General features: G+C 36.7%; 2 protein-coding genes across 4 annotated transcripts; both read right to left on the bottom strand.

The window, feature by feature from the left end:
- Window positions 1-386: 386 nt before the first annotated feature.
- LOC145114498 (Protein kinase superfamily protein) lies at window positions 387-3591 on the bottom strand. Of its 3 annotated transcripts, none has more exons than XM_079050522.1 (8): window positions 3513-3591; window positions 3238-3280; window positions 2061-2153; window positions 1844-1957; window positions 1478-1756; window positions 1271-1384; window positions 822-894; window positions 387-594 (listed from the first exon to the last, which is right to left on the bottom strand). In XM_079050522.1, exons 3-8 carry the CDS (start codon window positions 2118-2120, stop codon window positions 557-559), a joined length of 678 nt encoding a protein of 225 aa, XP_078906648.1. In that variant the 5' UTR covers window positions 2121-2153; window positions 3238-3280; window positions 3513-3591; the 3' UTR covers window positions 387-556. The 3 variants fall into 3 exon arrangements, with proteins under 3 accessions (XP_078906648.1, XP_078906647.1, XP_078906646.1); XM_079050521.1 differs by having other exon boundaries at window positions 2061-2161; window positions 3513-3589; XM_079050520.1 differs by lacking the exon at window positions 3513-3591 and having other exon boundaries at window positions 2061-2161; window positions 3238-3376.
- Window positions 3592-4639: 1048 nt separating this feature from the next.
- LOC145114324 (uncharacterized) lies at window positions 4640-4960 on the bottom strand. The gene has a single exon (XM_079050320.1). The coding sequence runs from the start codon at window positions 4958-4960 to the stop codon at window positions 4640-4642; it is 321 nt and encodes a 106-aa protein (XP_078906446.1).
- Between the last annotated feature and the right edge of the window lie 10421 nt (window positions 4961-15381).

Here is a 15381-nt window from a genome sequence, read left to right as displayed (position 1 = left end):
TGATTTTCACTATTAAAACATCAAACAACGATTCTTCGAAATACGATATTTTGATGTTTCAGAATGACATATACGGTATTTCGTTTATTAGACCCTAAATTAAAATCATTAAAGTTCCCCAAAATCAAAGCGTGATTCTTCATTCACAATCTCTCGGAAAGTAAAAATCGAAAAGTATTTGGATATGTGTTTTAAAAATTAAAGCGATAATACACAAGGTCAATAGGCAATTTCTTAACTATCCTTAAAGCATCATGAAAAGTTTTTTTACAACTAATTAGTATTTGATTGAATTTCATATACTTCCACCGTTTGAAATTGCAATAATTAAATAAACTATGTAAGCTTTTCAACAATTCTGATAATATGAGTAACTAACACACAAATTCCCAAAAATGATGTTTTTGAAAGAAAACAAAAACATCATTTCAAATCTTTCAAATTAGGTCTAAATAGATAACTTCATTTTTTATCCCAAAGCATTTATCAGCATAAATAAATACAACTTCAAAGAAATTACCACATAACAAATGAAAGACTATGATGGTGAGTTACTTCATCCAACCATGGTTCGCTTTCTGCCTCGTAGTCTCACTGTCACAAGTTAACAAGCAACAATATTATATCATGTAAACAATTAATATATGACATTATTACTTTTATTAACACAATGATTCTACTTTTGATCCCTTTTTAGCCAAGTTTTTTTATTATATATAAATTACACACTTTTGATCCATTAGCAATAAAAAATTACCCAAGTTGATCAGTTTTCACATAAAAGAATGTATAGGAGAATACATTAGGTAAGATTATAGTACCTTGACCAAGTTTGTTAAATGTAGATGACCATTGCTTTGTAGACTTCCTATATGCTGAAAGTATCTTATCCATCTGTTCAAGAATGCCAAACCATGGTTATGTTTCTTTTTGACTTAATGAGTTAAGCACTTACTCTGTAAACCCATACATGATTGTTTCTTTTGTACTCAATCTGGACATAATGACTTACTGGGTTAAGCCAAAGAAGCATAGCTTAATGTAGTTACACACTTACCCTTTACCTATTTTATTTTTCCTCCCAAAATTGATGAATGTTGTGAAATTTGCTTTTTGGAATGCAAGGGCAAAATGGTCATTTATTCAGTCTAGAAGAAACAGACCCTATGTATAAAGACATTATTACCCATTCATCCACTTTACCCATATAATGGGAAGGGAAAAAAATGTCTAATTCAAATTTTGGATACAAAATTTCCAATTATCTTACCACATTTCCACATGATGAATGCATAGAAAGCAAAGCTCGTTCCAGAACATATAAATCAACACCTTTGTCTTCTGGAAGTGTGGACACAAAGCTCAGACCAAAATCGATTAATACCTGACAAAAGATAAACAAAGTTGATACACAAATAATCTTATAAAATTAAAAAAAAAAAAAAAAAAGAAAAAAAAAAAGGGTATGAAATAATACCAGCTGGTTTGTGTCACTACGCCATAACATATTGGATGTGGTTAAGTCCCCATGAATGACTCCACCATCATGTAATTTCCCAATTATATCCCCAATCTGGAAGGCAATGTCATCCATCTTTTCTTCAACAACTCCTTTTAATCCAAATTCAAGGAATATGTCTTTGATGGATGGACCTTCCACATACTCAAAAGTTAGGGTATGTGATACAGGGTCTACCGCATAAAGCACAGGAGTAGAAACTCCAAGCCTTCTAGCTTTTGTCATACACCTAGCCTCCTATAAAATAAATCAATCATTAATATTATACTATAGGAAACAAAAATGAAATCTTTGAGCATTAAAATCAAATATTTGTCAACAAACCGCATTTAAGCGCTTGAGTGTGAGCTTTGAATCTAAAGTTGGATGTCTGTACTTCTTTGAGAATCGTTCCTTAACAATTGACTTCCTTCCTCCAAATGTTGACTCAAAGACTCTCTAAGAAGTATCAATCAAAAAAAAAAATTAACCATATTATTATACATGGGTCCCATTTAAGAATTTCAATTACATAAACAATGTAAAAAAGAATTTATCTCACAGCTTCAGCTCCTTGCTTTATCAGAACCAAAGAGCCACCTCCATTTGTTTCAGTATCCATATCTATAAAGCACTGGTGTTTTCCTTTGGCTTTCTGCAGTCCTAAAGTCAAGAAGATAAACAATACAAACAATTATATATCTAAGAAAATTTCATAGACTCTCAAATTTTATAAAACTGCTTCATTTGTTTCACTAACTCTACTTAAAGACAGTGAGTAATCATTTCAACAGATTTCAGCCTGAAAAATTTATCAAGCAGTTGGTACGCACTGAAAATTTGAAGCAGTTGGTCATTTGCTTCATTTGTTTCACTAACATATTACCCTTATGTTTTGCTAGATAAAATAATTATACAAATACAAACTGTCACATAAAATCTAAATAAAACATACATCATTTAAAATCCAAATACAAATTGTAATACAAAATCCAAATTAAAATAAAAAAACAGCATAATAATTTGCATAGATATTTAACCGTTCACCATTTAAAAATAGTTGATTAGCAATCTAATTAGGCAATGAGAAAAACTCTAAAAAGCTGAATCAGGAATGAATTTAATGCAAAGAAAATGACAAGTCAAAACAATGTTACAAGTCCTGACAGAAGCAAGAATGTTACAGCAAGGGCATTTTTGTCAAACGTGTGGCAGATTTTTTTTGGGCCTATTGTTGGTATGTAGTCTTGTGGGTTAAAATCAAAAGGAAAAGGTTCTCAGGGATATTTTGGTCCATCTCCATGTAAGGATCACAGCCGTCCTATCTGAACTGTAAAGAGACTAAAGTAAATTTATTGCAGAAATGGTAATGTTTGATCCCATTGTTTCCAGCGTCTCCTTCCAGCATATGTTATCTTGCTCTCTTAATTTTGGTATGGCTGCTGGGATCACGTGATGCGTAGGAACCAACAGGGGTACTTTTGTCACATGGAAGATTGAAGATTATAAGAATGATGAATTTGTTCAACAAGATAAGGGGAGTAAGGGCTGCTGTCGACTGCCCTAACAATTTCACTGTAAAATATATCATTAATCCTAAAGGAGATTGCACTGATTTTTTACTGGTACCATCCTTAATTTTTGCCTTCACATCTAAGCAAAAACGAAATCCCAAGAACGAAGGAAGAAAGAAGAACGAAGAAGAAACGAGAAGGCAAGAAGGAAGAAGAAACTGTTACCTGTTGGTTGATCGGTCCTGTTGCTTCAACGATCGCCTTTTCTCTGTGGAGGTTATGAACGAATTAGGTAGGGTAAACTCCGAATCAGGTTTTTTTCTTGGACACAATCTTATGCTTGGACCGACTCCTTAAATGTAAAAACGAAATCTGATCTATCTTTTTTGGACCGGGTCCCTGTTGGACCCAATTAGAAGCATAAACAAACGACCCCTTACTAATCCGAAAGCAAAAAAACTTGCAGTCAACAAAACCAAAACCCTAGAAAACCAGATTACCTTGTGATGGCGGGAATGGAAACAGGCAGGACGGCGGACGGGCTGAGGGTTTCTAGGGGTTTATTGCTGTTTTTGGTATAGGATTGTTGGGGATAATTTAGTAAATTCGCATTAAGAGTGAACGGGAGAAATATTGATGATATATGTTTGACAAAGAATTATATCTAACTCTAATATTTTGCTTGCAATTAGGGTATAGCATGTGGAAAATGATGTGTGATTTTTTTAATAAAATTTTATATTAAAAGTTTATAATTGTTAATCAATCATTTTAAATAAAAACTTAATTAAAATAGTTATGTGTTTTTTTATTTAAATTTATAATCATTTATTTAAATAAATATGTAACATTGTTTTCGAAGTTATATTTTATTTGTGAAGTAATGACAAAAATAATATTGTATGATTAAATATTAGATTAATTATATTATAATTATAAAAAATAAAACAACAGCAACAAAAAATGGAATTTATAATATATATATATATATATATATATATATATATATATATATATATATATATATATATGAGAAATAGGAAAATTAAGTGGTTGAAACAAAAATATATGAAAAATATAACAAATTACAAATCAAAATTAACAATAAAGTGTTTTTAAAAACCAAAATATGTTATAATAAACAATATTGTATAAACTACTTATAAATTTTAAAAAAATTTCTTTATACACAACATTACAAGTTTTATTTGTGATTCTATCATCATTATCTAAAATTAACAATTTTAATCATTATCTACTTTTAACTCTAGATAAGGCAATATACAGTTGACCATGTGTAAAAATCGGATCTTTGAGAAACAAACCAACCTTAGATAAGGATTGTCCTTGGCTCTTGTTAATTGTCATTGCAAAACAAACGGACAATGGAAATTGTCTTCTTTGAAATTTGAATGAGATTTTTTTCCAGATGGCGTTAACGACATTCTTGGAATAAAGGTCTGATTTCCAATATTATTTCCAGATATGATAACTGCCTTAATAACACGTTTGCCCAAAGATATCACCTATAGTCTAGTGTCATTACATAAGCCATTTTTCTGATTAATGTTTCTCAACAACATAATTGGAACCCCGACTTTCAAAACTAACTTATGATTAGGTAGACCTAAGACTTTATATCTTCTGGAAACAATGATAGCAATCGGTCATTTATTTTTCCAACAACTTCATTTTTTGGAGCAAGTATTGCTCTTTCTTGAAAATATCTCGGATTGTTGGGATCTTCAAGAGTTGATGGATACAAAAAGTCAATTAATGAACCTATAGGATCACACGGATCATTAATGAGAAGATCTTGCGGAATATCAATAATCACTTCTCCATCGTTAAGGCCACCAACTTTGCCTTCTCCTATATCCAAGAGCCATTTTGCAAAATCCATTGTTTGTTGAATAGCATATGTATAGCTTCCAACAGTTAACCTCATATTTTTGGTTAATTTATGGACTTTGCATTGTTGTCATAAATATGAAGAACTTAATTAGGCATTAACAGTGTCTTGTCTGCTACCACCTGGGATAACATGCAGAATTAGTCTGAAATCTCCTCCAAACACAATCACTTTCCCTCCAAATGGCAATTTTGAGTTTCTAGGATTATGACACTTTAATAGATCTTTCAAAGTTCGATCAAAAGCTTCAAAATCATGCTTGTGAATCATAGGTGCTTCATCCCATATGATCAATGAGTTTTTTTGTAATAAACTGGCGAGTTCAGTTTTTGGTGATATGGAACAAACAGAATCCTCAGTAAGAACCAATGGAATTATAAACCGGGAGTGCGTCGTCCTGCCGCCGGTTAATAATAAAGAAGCAATCCCACTCGAAGCAACATTTAAAACAATTTGAGATTTTCATCTAACTTGTAATGCCCGGTTCCTGGTATGTATTTTAATAAGAATTATTCGTTTTTGTAAAGGGACTCGATGAGTTGGAGGCCCCAAACTCGTCGAGCAGCAATGGGATTTTTGGACGCGAACTTGAAGTCTACTCGACGACTTGAGAAGCCTCAACTCGATGAGTAGAGCTGCCAGAGTGAAACCCTAATTTCCAGGGTTTGCACCCTATTTAAGGACCTTAACACCTTATTGTGGCCTCCCTCATCGCCTCCCTCAGTCCAGCAAAACCCTAATTCATGATCTATAGCCTTTTGAGTGTGTGTGAGTGAAAAGAGAGTGATTCTTTGGTATTTCCTTGAAGGAGTGGAAGCTTAAAGTGCTTGGTTGAAGGAGGAAGCTTTGGATCCAGAGATTTCGTTGTCAGAGCAGCCTTATTGAGGTATAAAGTCTATACCTTGGCTATTCATTTACTAGATCTCTTCATGGGGTAGTTTAGGGCTTCAACGAGCATATTTCAGAACCATTCATGGATGCAAGCATGTTTTGGAGTCATGACTTCATATCTGGAGCCTTTGGGGGACTCCATGGCATAAAGGAGCCAACTTTATGGCCATGGGAGTCCCATGCAAATTGTGAACCACTTTTTAGGGCTTTTTGAGCTAAATAACCCATGTATGGACGTAAAGTTATGTAACACCCATAAAAATCAAGCCAATTTAAAACTTTTTCAAACATCCAAAAGCCATTAGTTATTACAAAATGTTTTCAAAATAGTTTCATACCAGAGTACCCCAAAAACCAAAAGTCCAAAACGTGAGGATGTGTACGGTCACGCCTTCGCCTTGCCGAGACATATGAAGCACCTGAAACAGTAAACTGAAACCGTAAGCACAAAGCTTAGTGAGTTCCCCCAAAATACTCATACACACAACAATACACATATAATCACAAACAACATACTATGGGTCCAATTATCCATCGGGATGGAATACCCCAGGCCTATTGACTGACGCACGAAGCAGCCCAATCTCACCGTATACAATGACAAATATGTCGGGTCCAATCAACCATCGGGTTGGAATACCCCAGGCCCAATCAACCTCTGGGTCTAGTGATCCATCCGGATGGAATACCCCAGGTTGGAATGTCAATATATATATATATATATATATATATATATATATATATATATATATATAACGGGTCCAGTCATCCTCGGGATGGAATACCCTCGGCCCACAACCATCGGGTTGGAATGCCCACATACTACGAGTCCAATCATCCTCGGGATGGAATACTCACGGCCCACAACCATCAGGTTGGAATGCCCAAGTCTGTTGGCTCTCACACAAAGCATATAAGCCTCAACCACTAATCAAACATCTACACATATAACAGATAATTACACAACATTCTATAGACATACAAACCGATCTAACAGATCACGACAGCATAATAACATCCTATCTACCAGGATACCGATCTAACAGATCATAATAGCATAATATCATCCTATCTACCAGGATACTGATCTAACGGATCATACGATACTCGAACATATAACATATCAGGATAACAATCCAAAAAGGGCCAGCCTTGGTGCCTTAGACCCTTGAGTATAGTGAGGAAAACTCGCCTAATACTGTTGAAGTCCTGCGGATAAAACTCTAGCTACTGGTTGACAGATTCCCGAGTTGTCAACATCAAAACAACACCCAATTAATAATTGGGTTCCAAGCCCAAGGTCCAACTCACACTCCAAAGGCCCAATAGTCAACCAATGAACCAAAGCCCAACATATGGCCCAATTTTCCAAATTGGGCCTAAACCTCTACATGGTCTTACCTTAAGGCCCAACCACTTAGTCCAGTCCAAACATTTGGCATTTCAATTGGTCCATCCTCTCATAATCCTCAAGGACCAGTTATGGCCCAATTTTCCAAATTGGGCCCATACCCTCACATGGTCCTTACCTTAAAGCCCGTCCAAATATTTTAGTCCATTTACTTGTTCTTGGATAGCCCATCAGTAGCCCAATCACCAAATCCCAAGTGAAATTAGGGTTTTCACATGAAATGACGATTAGGGTTAAGTGTTCCTACTTAACCCATTAAGGACTTAATCCATTAAGTCCAATATTGCCTTAGGTTAATTTGCAAATGATTATTAATTAACATTTTCAGTCTAATAAATAATTCCAGTGCGGGTCCCGATCAAATTCCCAAAATTAGCGTTTCATGACATTAGGGTTTCCCAAACCCTAATTAGGGTTTCCAACCCAAATACTAGCCCATTAGTCACATGATTGGGCTTTTAGGCCAATTAGGGCTTCATTGGGCCATGAAGGTTAAACAAGTCAGGCACCACCCACTACCACCTCGGGTAGTGGTGGTCAACAGCGGCTCACGGCGGTGGCCACCACCTCGTGGTGGTGGTTATGATTTTTGGCTAGAAAATTTCCAAGCATCCCAAAAGCAACTAAACACAAGCAAAAGCACACCGCCACCCAACACGGCCGTTGGTGGCGGCAGCCACCACCTCACCGTGGTGGTTATGAGTTTCTTTTTATTATTACGATAAAATACAATGTTACAACGCGAAATCCAAATAAACGCACACACACAAATCACACTAAGATAAACACACACACAGTCACCCTTGTGGTGGTCGGCGGTGACACATGGTGGCAGCCACCACCTCACGGTGGTGGTGGTGACTTCTTTTCAGATTCCGGCCAAGGGTTTCTCACCCACACACTACATCACACACATGTGCAGAAACACCCACCGAGCAGCTCTTCATCGATCTTGAAGGGGTTGACAGCGGTTGTGACATCCCCTAATTTCTCGGCCAGAAAAGACCGATTTAATTTATGCTTTTTAAAATAAAATCAGAGAAATCTTTTTAAAAGATGTTGCGGAATTGGTCCCCAATACAAAATATGATAAAAGTTTGTCAAAACCTTTCTTAAAGAAATATATAATTTCATTTCATATCAAAACCTCGGGATGTCATGTTCCGATACAGATCAAAAGCATAAACAAGACATTATAAGCCTTTCAACAGTCATTTACAACTACTGGCCTATAATCCAAAAATCTCTCATCGTCCTCCGACTATGCTCGGGGTCCACTACCTGTAACATAAAAAGCTGAGTGGGTCAGGCTTGGGAGCCTGGTGAGTATATAGGGTTTTCAACCCACAGTAATAATAAACTTATTAAGTTCATCAATCAACAATAACCCTGATTACCCATTTCCCGTTATCCTCACTTTACGTCCCTAAACACTTATCACAAGGGACCTAGCCTAAAGAATATCATCGGGATGGACACTACTGCTAAGGGGTTTCCTAAGCCATACATGTCCTAAAGGCAACCATGAGGGGGATGGAGTACAGCGAATGAACGCCCAAGTTCATTAACACCTACAGGTTGCGGGCCTGCTAGCGTTTCCACTGGACTGTCTAGAAAACTATGTGGTCGTCATCCAAACTCCGCTTAATCACATCGAGGCCTCTCATCATTTTATCTCATCACACATCAACTATCTACCCATGTTTTACCCAACATATTTGCAGATAAAAATACATATACAATTTAAAACTTGTATAAAACATCAATTCAACAGTCACCTCAATTAAACAATTAATATAATTACACGTAGCACGTATTTCATATAAAATACTTCATATCTAGGTGTAAGATGAAGGTGACTATACACTCACTTGATTTGATGATAATCGGGCAGCAATTCGTTTCCTAAAACGTTCGTTTCTAATAAAACCGGGAGTTTTATTCAGAAACCGGGCTCTGCGAGGGTCGGGCTTCGAAACCGAAAAGATAAATTTTCCGGGCTTCTCGGGCTCTTCATGGCGTATTCTGGGGGTTATAATCAATACCGGGGCTTTGGGGGATGTTAAAATGAAGAAAATATGAAGAAAGGGGCTAAAAGTGGCAATTTCCCAAATGTAGCCGAGAAGGCTCGCATGCCCTCTTATTTATAGGGGTCCGAAGGTCGGCTTAGAAGGGAGGAGTCAGCAAGCGAGGGTGCGTGGCAGCTGCTGGGCGAGGGTGCGCAGGTGGCTCGCACATGGGCTGCGCGTGCGAGGGGCTCGGTGTCGGCCTCTGATTGGACCGCGGTCTAGTCCGAGGCTTCGGACGTGGCTCCTCCTGCGAGACTCAAACACGAGGAACGGGACACGCGTCGGACTCCTAGTGGACCACTTCGGATGACTTAGCAGCTCGGATGACTCAGCCACATTTCAGACATGTGGCATGTTCTAAGCGAAGGTGACGTGGCCGATGCCACCTATGCGAAATTTCTCGGTTTTCGCGCCAAAACTTCTAAAATCCATAACTTTCGCATACGAGCTCCGTTTTTGACGTTCTTTATATGCACGCGTAGGTAAAATTACGCTCTACAACTTTCGTTTAGACTTCGTCGGCTAATTTTGACTTTATTTTTTAAATTATTATTTTTAACAGACCGGGACAGGAAATCCGTTAACAATTCATAACTTCTTCATCCGATGTCCGTTTTCATCTGTCTTTTTACCGTTGCGCTACAAATGACGAGACCTTCGATTCTCGTTTAGTTCGTGTCGGCTAAAAATCACTCGATCTAAAATTCGAGTTTTTAGTTGTCTACTGCTAAGCTGAAACTTCGAAAAATCATAACTTCCTCATACGAAGTCAGATTTGGGCGTTCTTTTTATACCTACTCTCGGTTTAACGAACACTACGAGTTTCGTTTAGATCACTAAGGCCAAAAAGTAGTTTCTCAAAAATTCACTTTTTACGACATTCGGCACCGTGCCGGTTTTGTCGCGAAACTTCGACAGGTCATAACTTCTTCGTTATAACTCGGATTTCGGTATTCTTTATATATCTGTAATCCTTGTCACGCCCACTACAAGTTTCTTAATAGATATCGGCTTTATATAATATTTATTTTTGACACTCATTTTTATTCTTAATTAATTAAACCCTAATAATTAAGCATAAAACACATAATTCACATAATATTCACATAAGTCCTTTTCATTTCTTCAAAATGAGTTACAAAGGTTAACCTAGACTATAATGTCAATATTAATGCCTAGCCTAGAAACACGGGCATTACAATTCTCTCCCCCTTAGGATGATTCCGTCCCCGGAATCACACATCAGCAAACAAATGTGGGTAGCGACTCATCATGTCACTCTCCGTTTCCCAGGTGAGATTTGACCCATTCGTATGTTTCCAACGCACCAACACTAAATCGACCATCTTGCGTCTCAGCTTCTTAGTCTTACGGTTAACGATTGCCTCAGGTTCTTCAATCAACCTCTTGTTTTCATCCAACCTTAATTCAGAAATGGGAATTATGTCGGGCACATCTCCCGTGAACTTTCTCAAATAACACACATGAAAGGTGTTATGAATACCCTCCAGTTCTTCCGGTAATTATAGCTTGTAATCTTGATTCCCGATCCTCTGAGGAACTTTAAATGGTCCAATAAACCTTGGACTCAACTTTCCCCTTTTACCAAATCTTATAAGTCCATTCCACGGCGAGACTTTAAGTAAAACTGAATCTCCAACTTCGAAGGATATCGGTTGTCTTTTCTTGTCAGCATAACTCTTCTGTCGATCTTGAGCTGCTAACATCCTTTCCCTTATCACTTTCAACTTTTCAGCAGTTTGATGGACTATCTCAGGTCCCATAAACTGCTTTTCTCAGCTTCCAACCAACATGACGGCGTTCGACACTTTTCTCCATACAAAGCGTGATAAGGTGCCATCTTGATGCTTGAGTGGAAACTATTATTATAGGAAAATTCTACTAGAGGTAAGTGTTCATCCCAGTTACCTTGGAATTCTAGGGTACATGCTCTCAGCATATCCTCCAATGTTTGAATCGTTCGTTCGCTTTGACCATCGGTTTGAGGATGGTAAGTTGTACTCAAACACAACTTGGTACCCAATTCCTCTTGTAGACTTCTCCAACACCATGAGGTAAAACGGCTGTCACGATCGGATACAATCGTTAACGGAACACCGTGAAGCCTCACAATTTCCTTCACGTAAGAATTCGCAAGTTTATCCATAGACCATTTCTCGTTAGCGGCTATGAAATGCGCACTCTTAGTGAAGCGATCAACGATCACCCAAATCATGTCGTGAACGTTCCTTGTTCTGGGCAGTTTAGTCACAAAGTCCATGGTAATATCTTCCCATTTACCCATGGGTACAGGTAAAGGTTCTAAACTCCCATACGTTTTCTGATGTTGTGTCTTAACCCTAGCACATGTTACACACTCGGCCACATACCTAGCAACATCGAGCTTCATCGTCGGCTACTAGTAATAGGGTTTTAGATCCCTATACATTTTCGTACTGCCGGGATGAATCGAGTACATGGTTTTGTGAGCTTCTTCCATCAGAAGATGTGACAACCCGAAATTTCTATTATGTGCAACCAGTCACTTCAATAGAAGTCAGAACTGTTTTTGCTAACTTTCAAGCTTTTTGGTGTCAGTTTGAGTATTTTAAAGTTAGTACTTCAAGAGATAACTGGAGAGAGGATACCCTAGGGTTTATTGTGCAACAATAAAGTCTCAAAACTCCAAGAGTTTGGAGTTTACGGCCTAAACATGGTGTTTACGGCCGTAAACCCCAAGGGGTATAAATATGGCACTTAGCCATTTTTATCACTTTTTCACACTTTCAAGAACTAGAACTCAAATCCTCTCAAGTATCATCCGAATTTCCTTCTTGATCTTCAACTTTGTAAGTGTTTCTTGCCCTAATTAGCTGATATCTTACTTAATCTAGTGATCTTACATGATTCCATCCATGAAATCATTCCATTTGTGTAGATCTTCAAGTGTTCTTAGTTTCACCAAGAACACACACTAGTGTTCTTGGACTTTTAACACCCTTTCAGGCTTCTACATAGTAAGTACTCTTACCTTGGCTTGTTATAAGGCTTGTTACACTTCTTAATCATCTAGAAAACACAAAGAATCACAAGATCAAAGGTGTTTACGGTCCAAACATGTTCTTGGACCGTAAACCCTAATGAAGGGGCCATTGTATGCCCTAGTCCCTTACCAAGCCTTGGATACTAGTCTAGATCCCATCCTTGATGTGCATAGGACTTTAAACATCAAAAAGACCATGAACCATTAGAGTTTACGGCCGTAAACTCATGGAGAAATGGTCCATGGGTCGTAAACTCTACAAAGGGGTGAAATGATGCCACAATCACTTCCTAAGGCTTAGACTTGAAGTAGGAATGCTTCTTTATGACTTATAGGCTTCAAAACACAAAATGGTGGAGTTACCATGAGTTTACGGCCGTAAACTCATGGGTTTACGACCGTAAACTCCAAGGGAGTTGGTCCCAAAACCGTAAACTCCAAAAGAGTTTACCCTTGGACCTTAAACTCAAATGCAAGGTCCTACAACCCTTAGATGCAATCCTTAGCACTTGTAACACTTAAATCAAGGTGTTTTTCATGTCCTAGGGTGTCTTATGTTGGATTAATGTCTAATTCCATAACTATAATTGGTAAGACTTGACCCGACCCGACATGGTCCATTTGGGTTGCATGGCATCATGCATTTGGATAGACTATAATGAGAGAAATAACACTTAAGGTTGGTTAATATATTATAAGTTCTAATATATTAATAAGGTTATTTAATTAGTATTGATCAAGAATTAATTTGGAATTAATTAAGTGATCAAAAGGAGACTAATTAAATATATGGGTTGATTGTGTAAATCATTCATTCTTATATATGTGGGCTTGTGATCCAAGATTCCTTATGTTGGACTAAGTCCATGGGGTGACCCATGGATACTCCATGGAGGTTAAAATCCATGGAGCATAAGGAATGGGTAAAGTTATGAGTTACATGGTGTAACCCTAATAGCCACCATATAAAAGAATCCCATGGCTCAAGAAATCATGCACTAATGTGTGAGTGTGAGGGCTAGACGATTTCAAGGAGTGTTCAAGTTTTTCTCAAGTTATTCCAAGTGTATTTGGTGTTGTGTGAACCATTTGAGGTGTCACACTTGGGGCACTAGGCACTCAAGCTTCATGAAGACATTCTACATCAAAGAGGTATGTATTCTATCTTGTTATATTTATTATTTTGTATGCTAGATTAGGATAATACCTTGGATGTTCATAATTGTATGTATAATAGAGAAAACATAGATCCAAGGTATTTAGGGTTGCATGTACACATAGGAGTGTTAGAATGCTCATAACCCAACAGTGGTATCAGAGCCAGGTTTGTTTTCTTGTTATACTTGCAAAAGTAGCTGAAAAATCGAGTTGGATGCATATATTCGATTGTTTTGGCTGGAATTGGACTAGGAACATTACCCTAAGATGTTTTTGTAAATTTGTTTTTGATGTGGTAATGTTCATGCTAATCCAATTTCTAAGATAATTGTCATAATTTCAAGATTTGTATTAGTTTGTATGTTCATGCTAATTTCTTGAAGATTGATGATTTGAATTATCTTGTTCTTATGAGGTTCTTAGATTAATAGAAAAGTTGTGTGAAATAGTTGTTTTCAATCCATTTTAATCTAAGAGTTGATTCCAAAGTGTGTTTTTGTAACTTGTCCTCAAGTTATATGAAAAGTCACATTTAAGAATCATAAAACTCATAAAAGTTGGCAAAGGTTACAAAATGAAGAGTCTAGTTCTAATTAAATGGTTTTATGACTCCATAACTTGTCCTCAAGTTATGGAGGTTCAAGAGTCTCTTCATTAAATTAAAAAAAAAAGTGTAACCTTAATTAGTTCCATAAGTTACAATAAAAAAAGTTATTTTTTTTTATTAATTAGTTTAAAGTCTTCCATAACTTGTCCTCAAGTTATGGAACTTGAAGAGTTTTTTTTTTTTTTTTTTTTTTTTTTTTTTTAATTAAAACTACTTTAAACTCATAAGTTATGGAATTAATTAGTTTTGAATAGTTTCAAAACTTGCCCTCAAGTTTTGGAATTTGAAAAGTTTTCACTTATGAATACTTTAATTCCAAGTTAGCCCTTAGAATTTTAAAAGTTAAAATTCAACCCTTATACTTTATAATATTATAAGTTAATAATATTTATATATATGTATAAGAGTAAAGTCAGTCTTACCGTTAGTAGGCCTCATTCACGAAGTCGGTCTATAAGGGGGGTATAAGGTTACTGCCTATAAAATGGCAGTTTAATGGGTGTCCACTCTCACCCACCGCTTCCTTGACTGGTGGAGGGTCGTTAGCCGAACGGGTAGGACAAGGACTATAATTCTCCTTTCATTAAAAGTATTAATGATAAATACTAAGTAACTAAACTCTTATTAATACCTAATCTTAGTTACTTAGGAAAATGTGAATTTGGTGCTAACCCATGAAATTACACTTTGCACTTTGCTTAAGTCGTTAGTGGAGCGTGTGTGGTTAACCGGCACACTAACCTGGACTTAACAAGGTAGGCAAAGGGTAACTTAATATTTATCATAGTATCGGTGGAGCGTGTCTGGTTAACCGGCACACTGATTAAGGGGTAAATATTAAGGGTACCAAGTATATTTGCATGGTTATTCACACCTTGTTTTGTGATCCTCGTCATCCCAGTCACAAAACCTGAAGGGCACACTCGAGATTGAAACATGCCTTTGAACAGTTCAATGAATCTCAAAGATCTAGGACTTTCAAATCCAATTAAAACCTAATAAATTATTTCGTTTTTCATGGTGGAAATTGGTGAATCGTCATTCACCTACTTTCAAATATTTTATAGCTTGGATTACGGCATCCCTCTTCTAAGTTATAAAATAGTTTGTTGGGTCCTAGCCTTAATATTTCATATTGGGTGTCATATTAAGGACTTTAAATCAACTATCTTGAATATCTCCCAAAAAGATGTCTGGTCTAGACATTTATGATCTTCCCAAATCTCTTGAAACAAGCTTTCCTAAATGAAGATGATGTCCCATGGATATCATATTTCT

This window comes from Lactuca virosa, chromosome 5, assembly GCF_052849685.1.
Source record: "Lactuca virosa cultivar CGN04683 chromosome 5, Lactuca_virosa_CGN04683_v6, whole genome shotgun sequence".
NCBI classification, from domain to species: Eukaryota; Viridiplantae; Streptophyta; class Magnoliopsida; order Asterales; family Asteraceae; genus Lactuca; species Lactuca virosa.
Note: the sequence above shows the minus strand (reverse complement) of the source record. Positions and strands in the feature narration are given on the sequence as shown.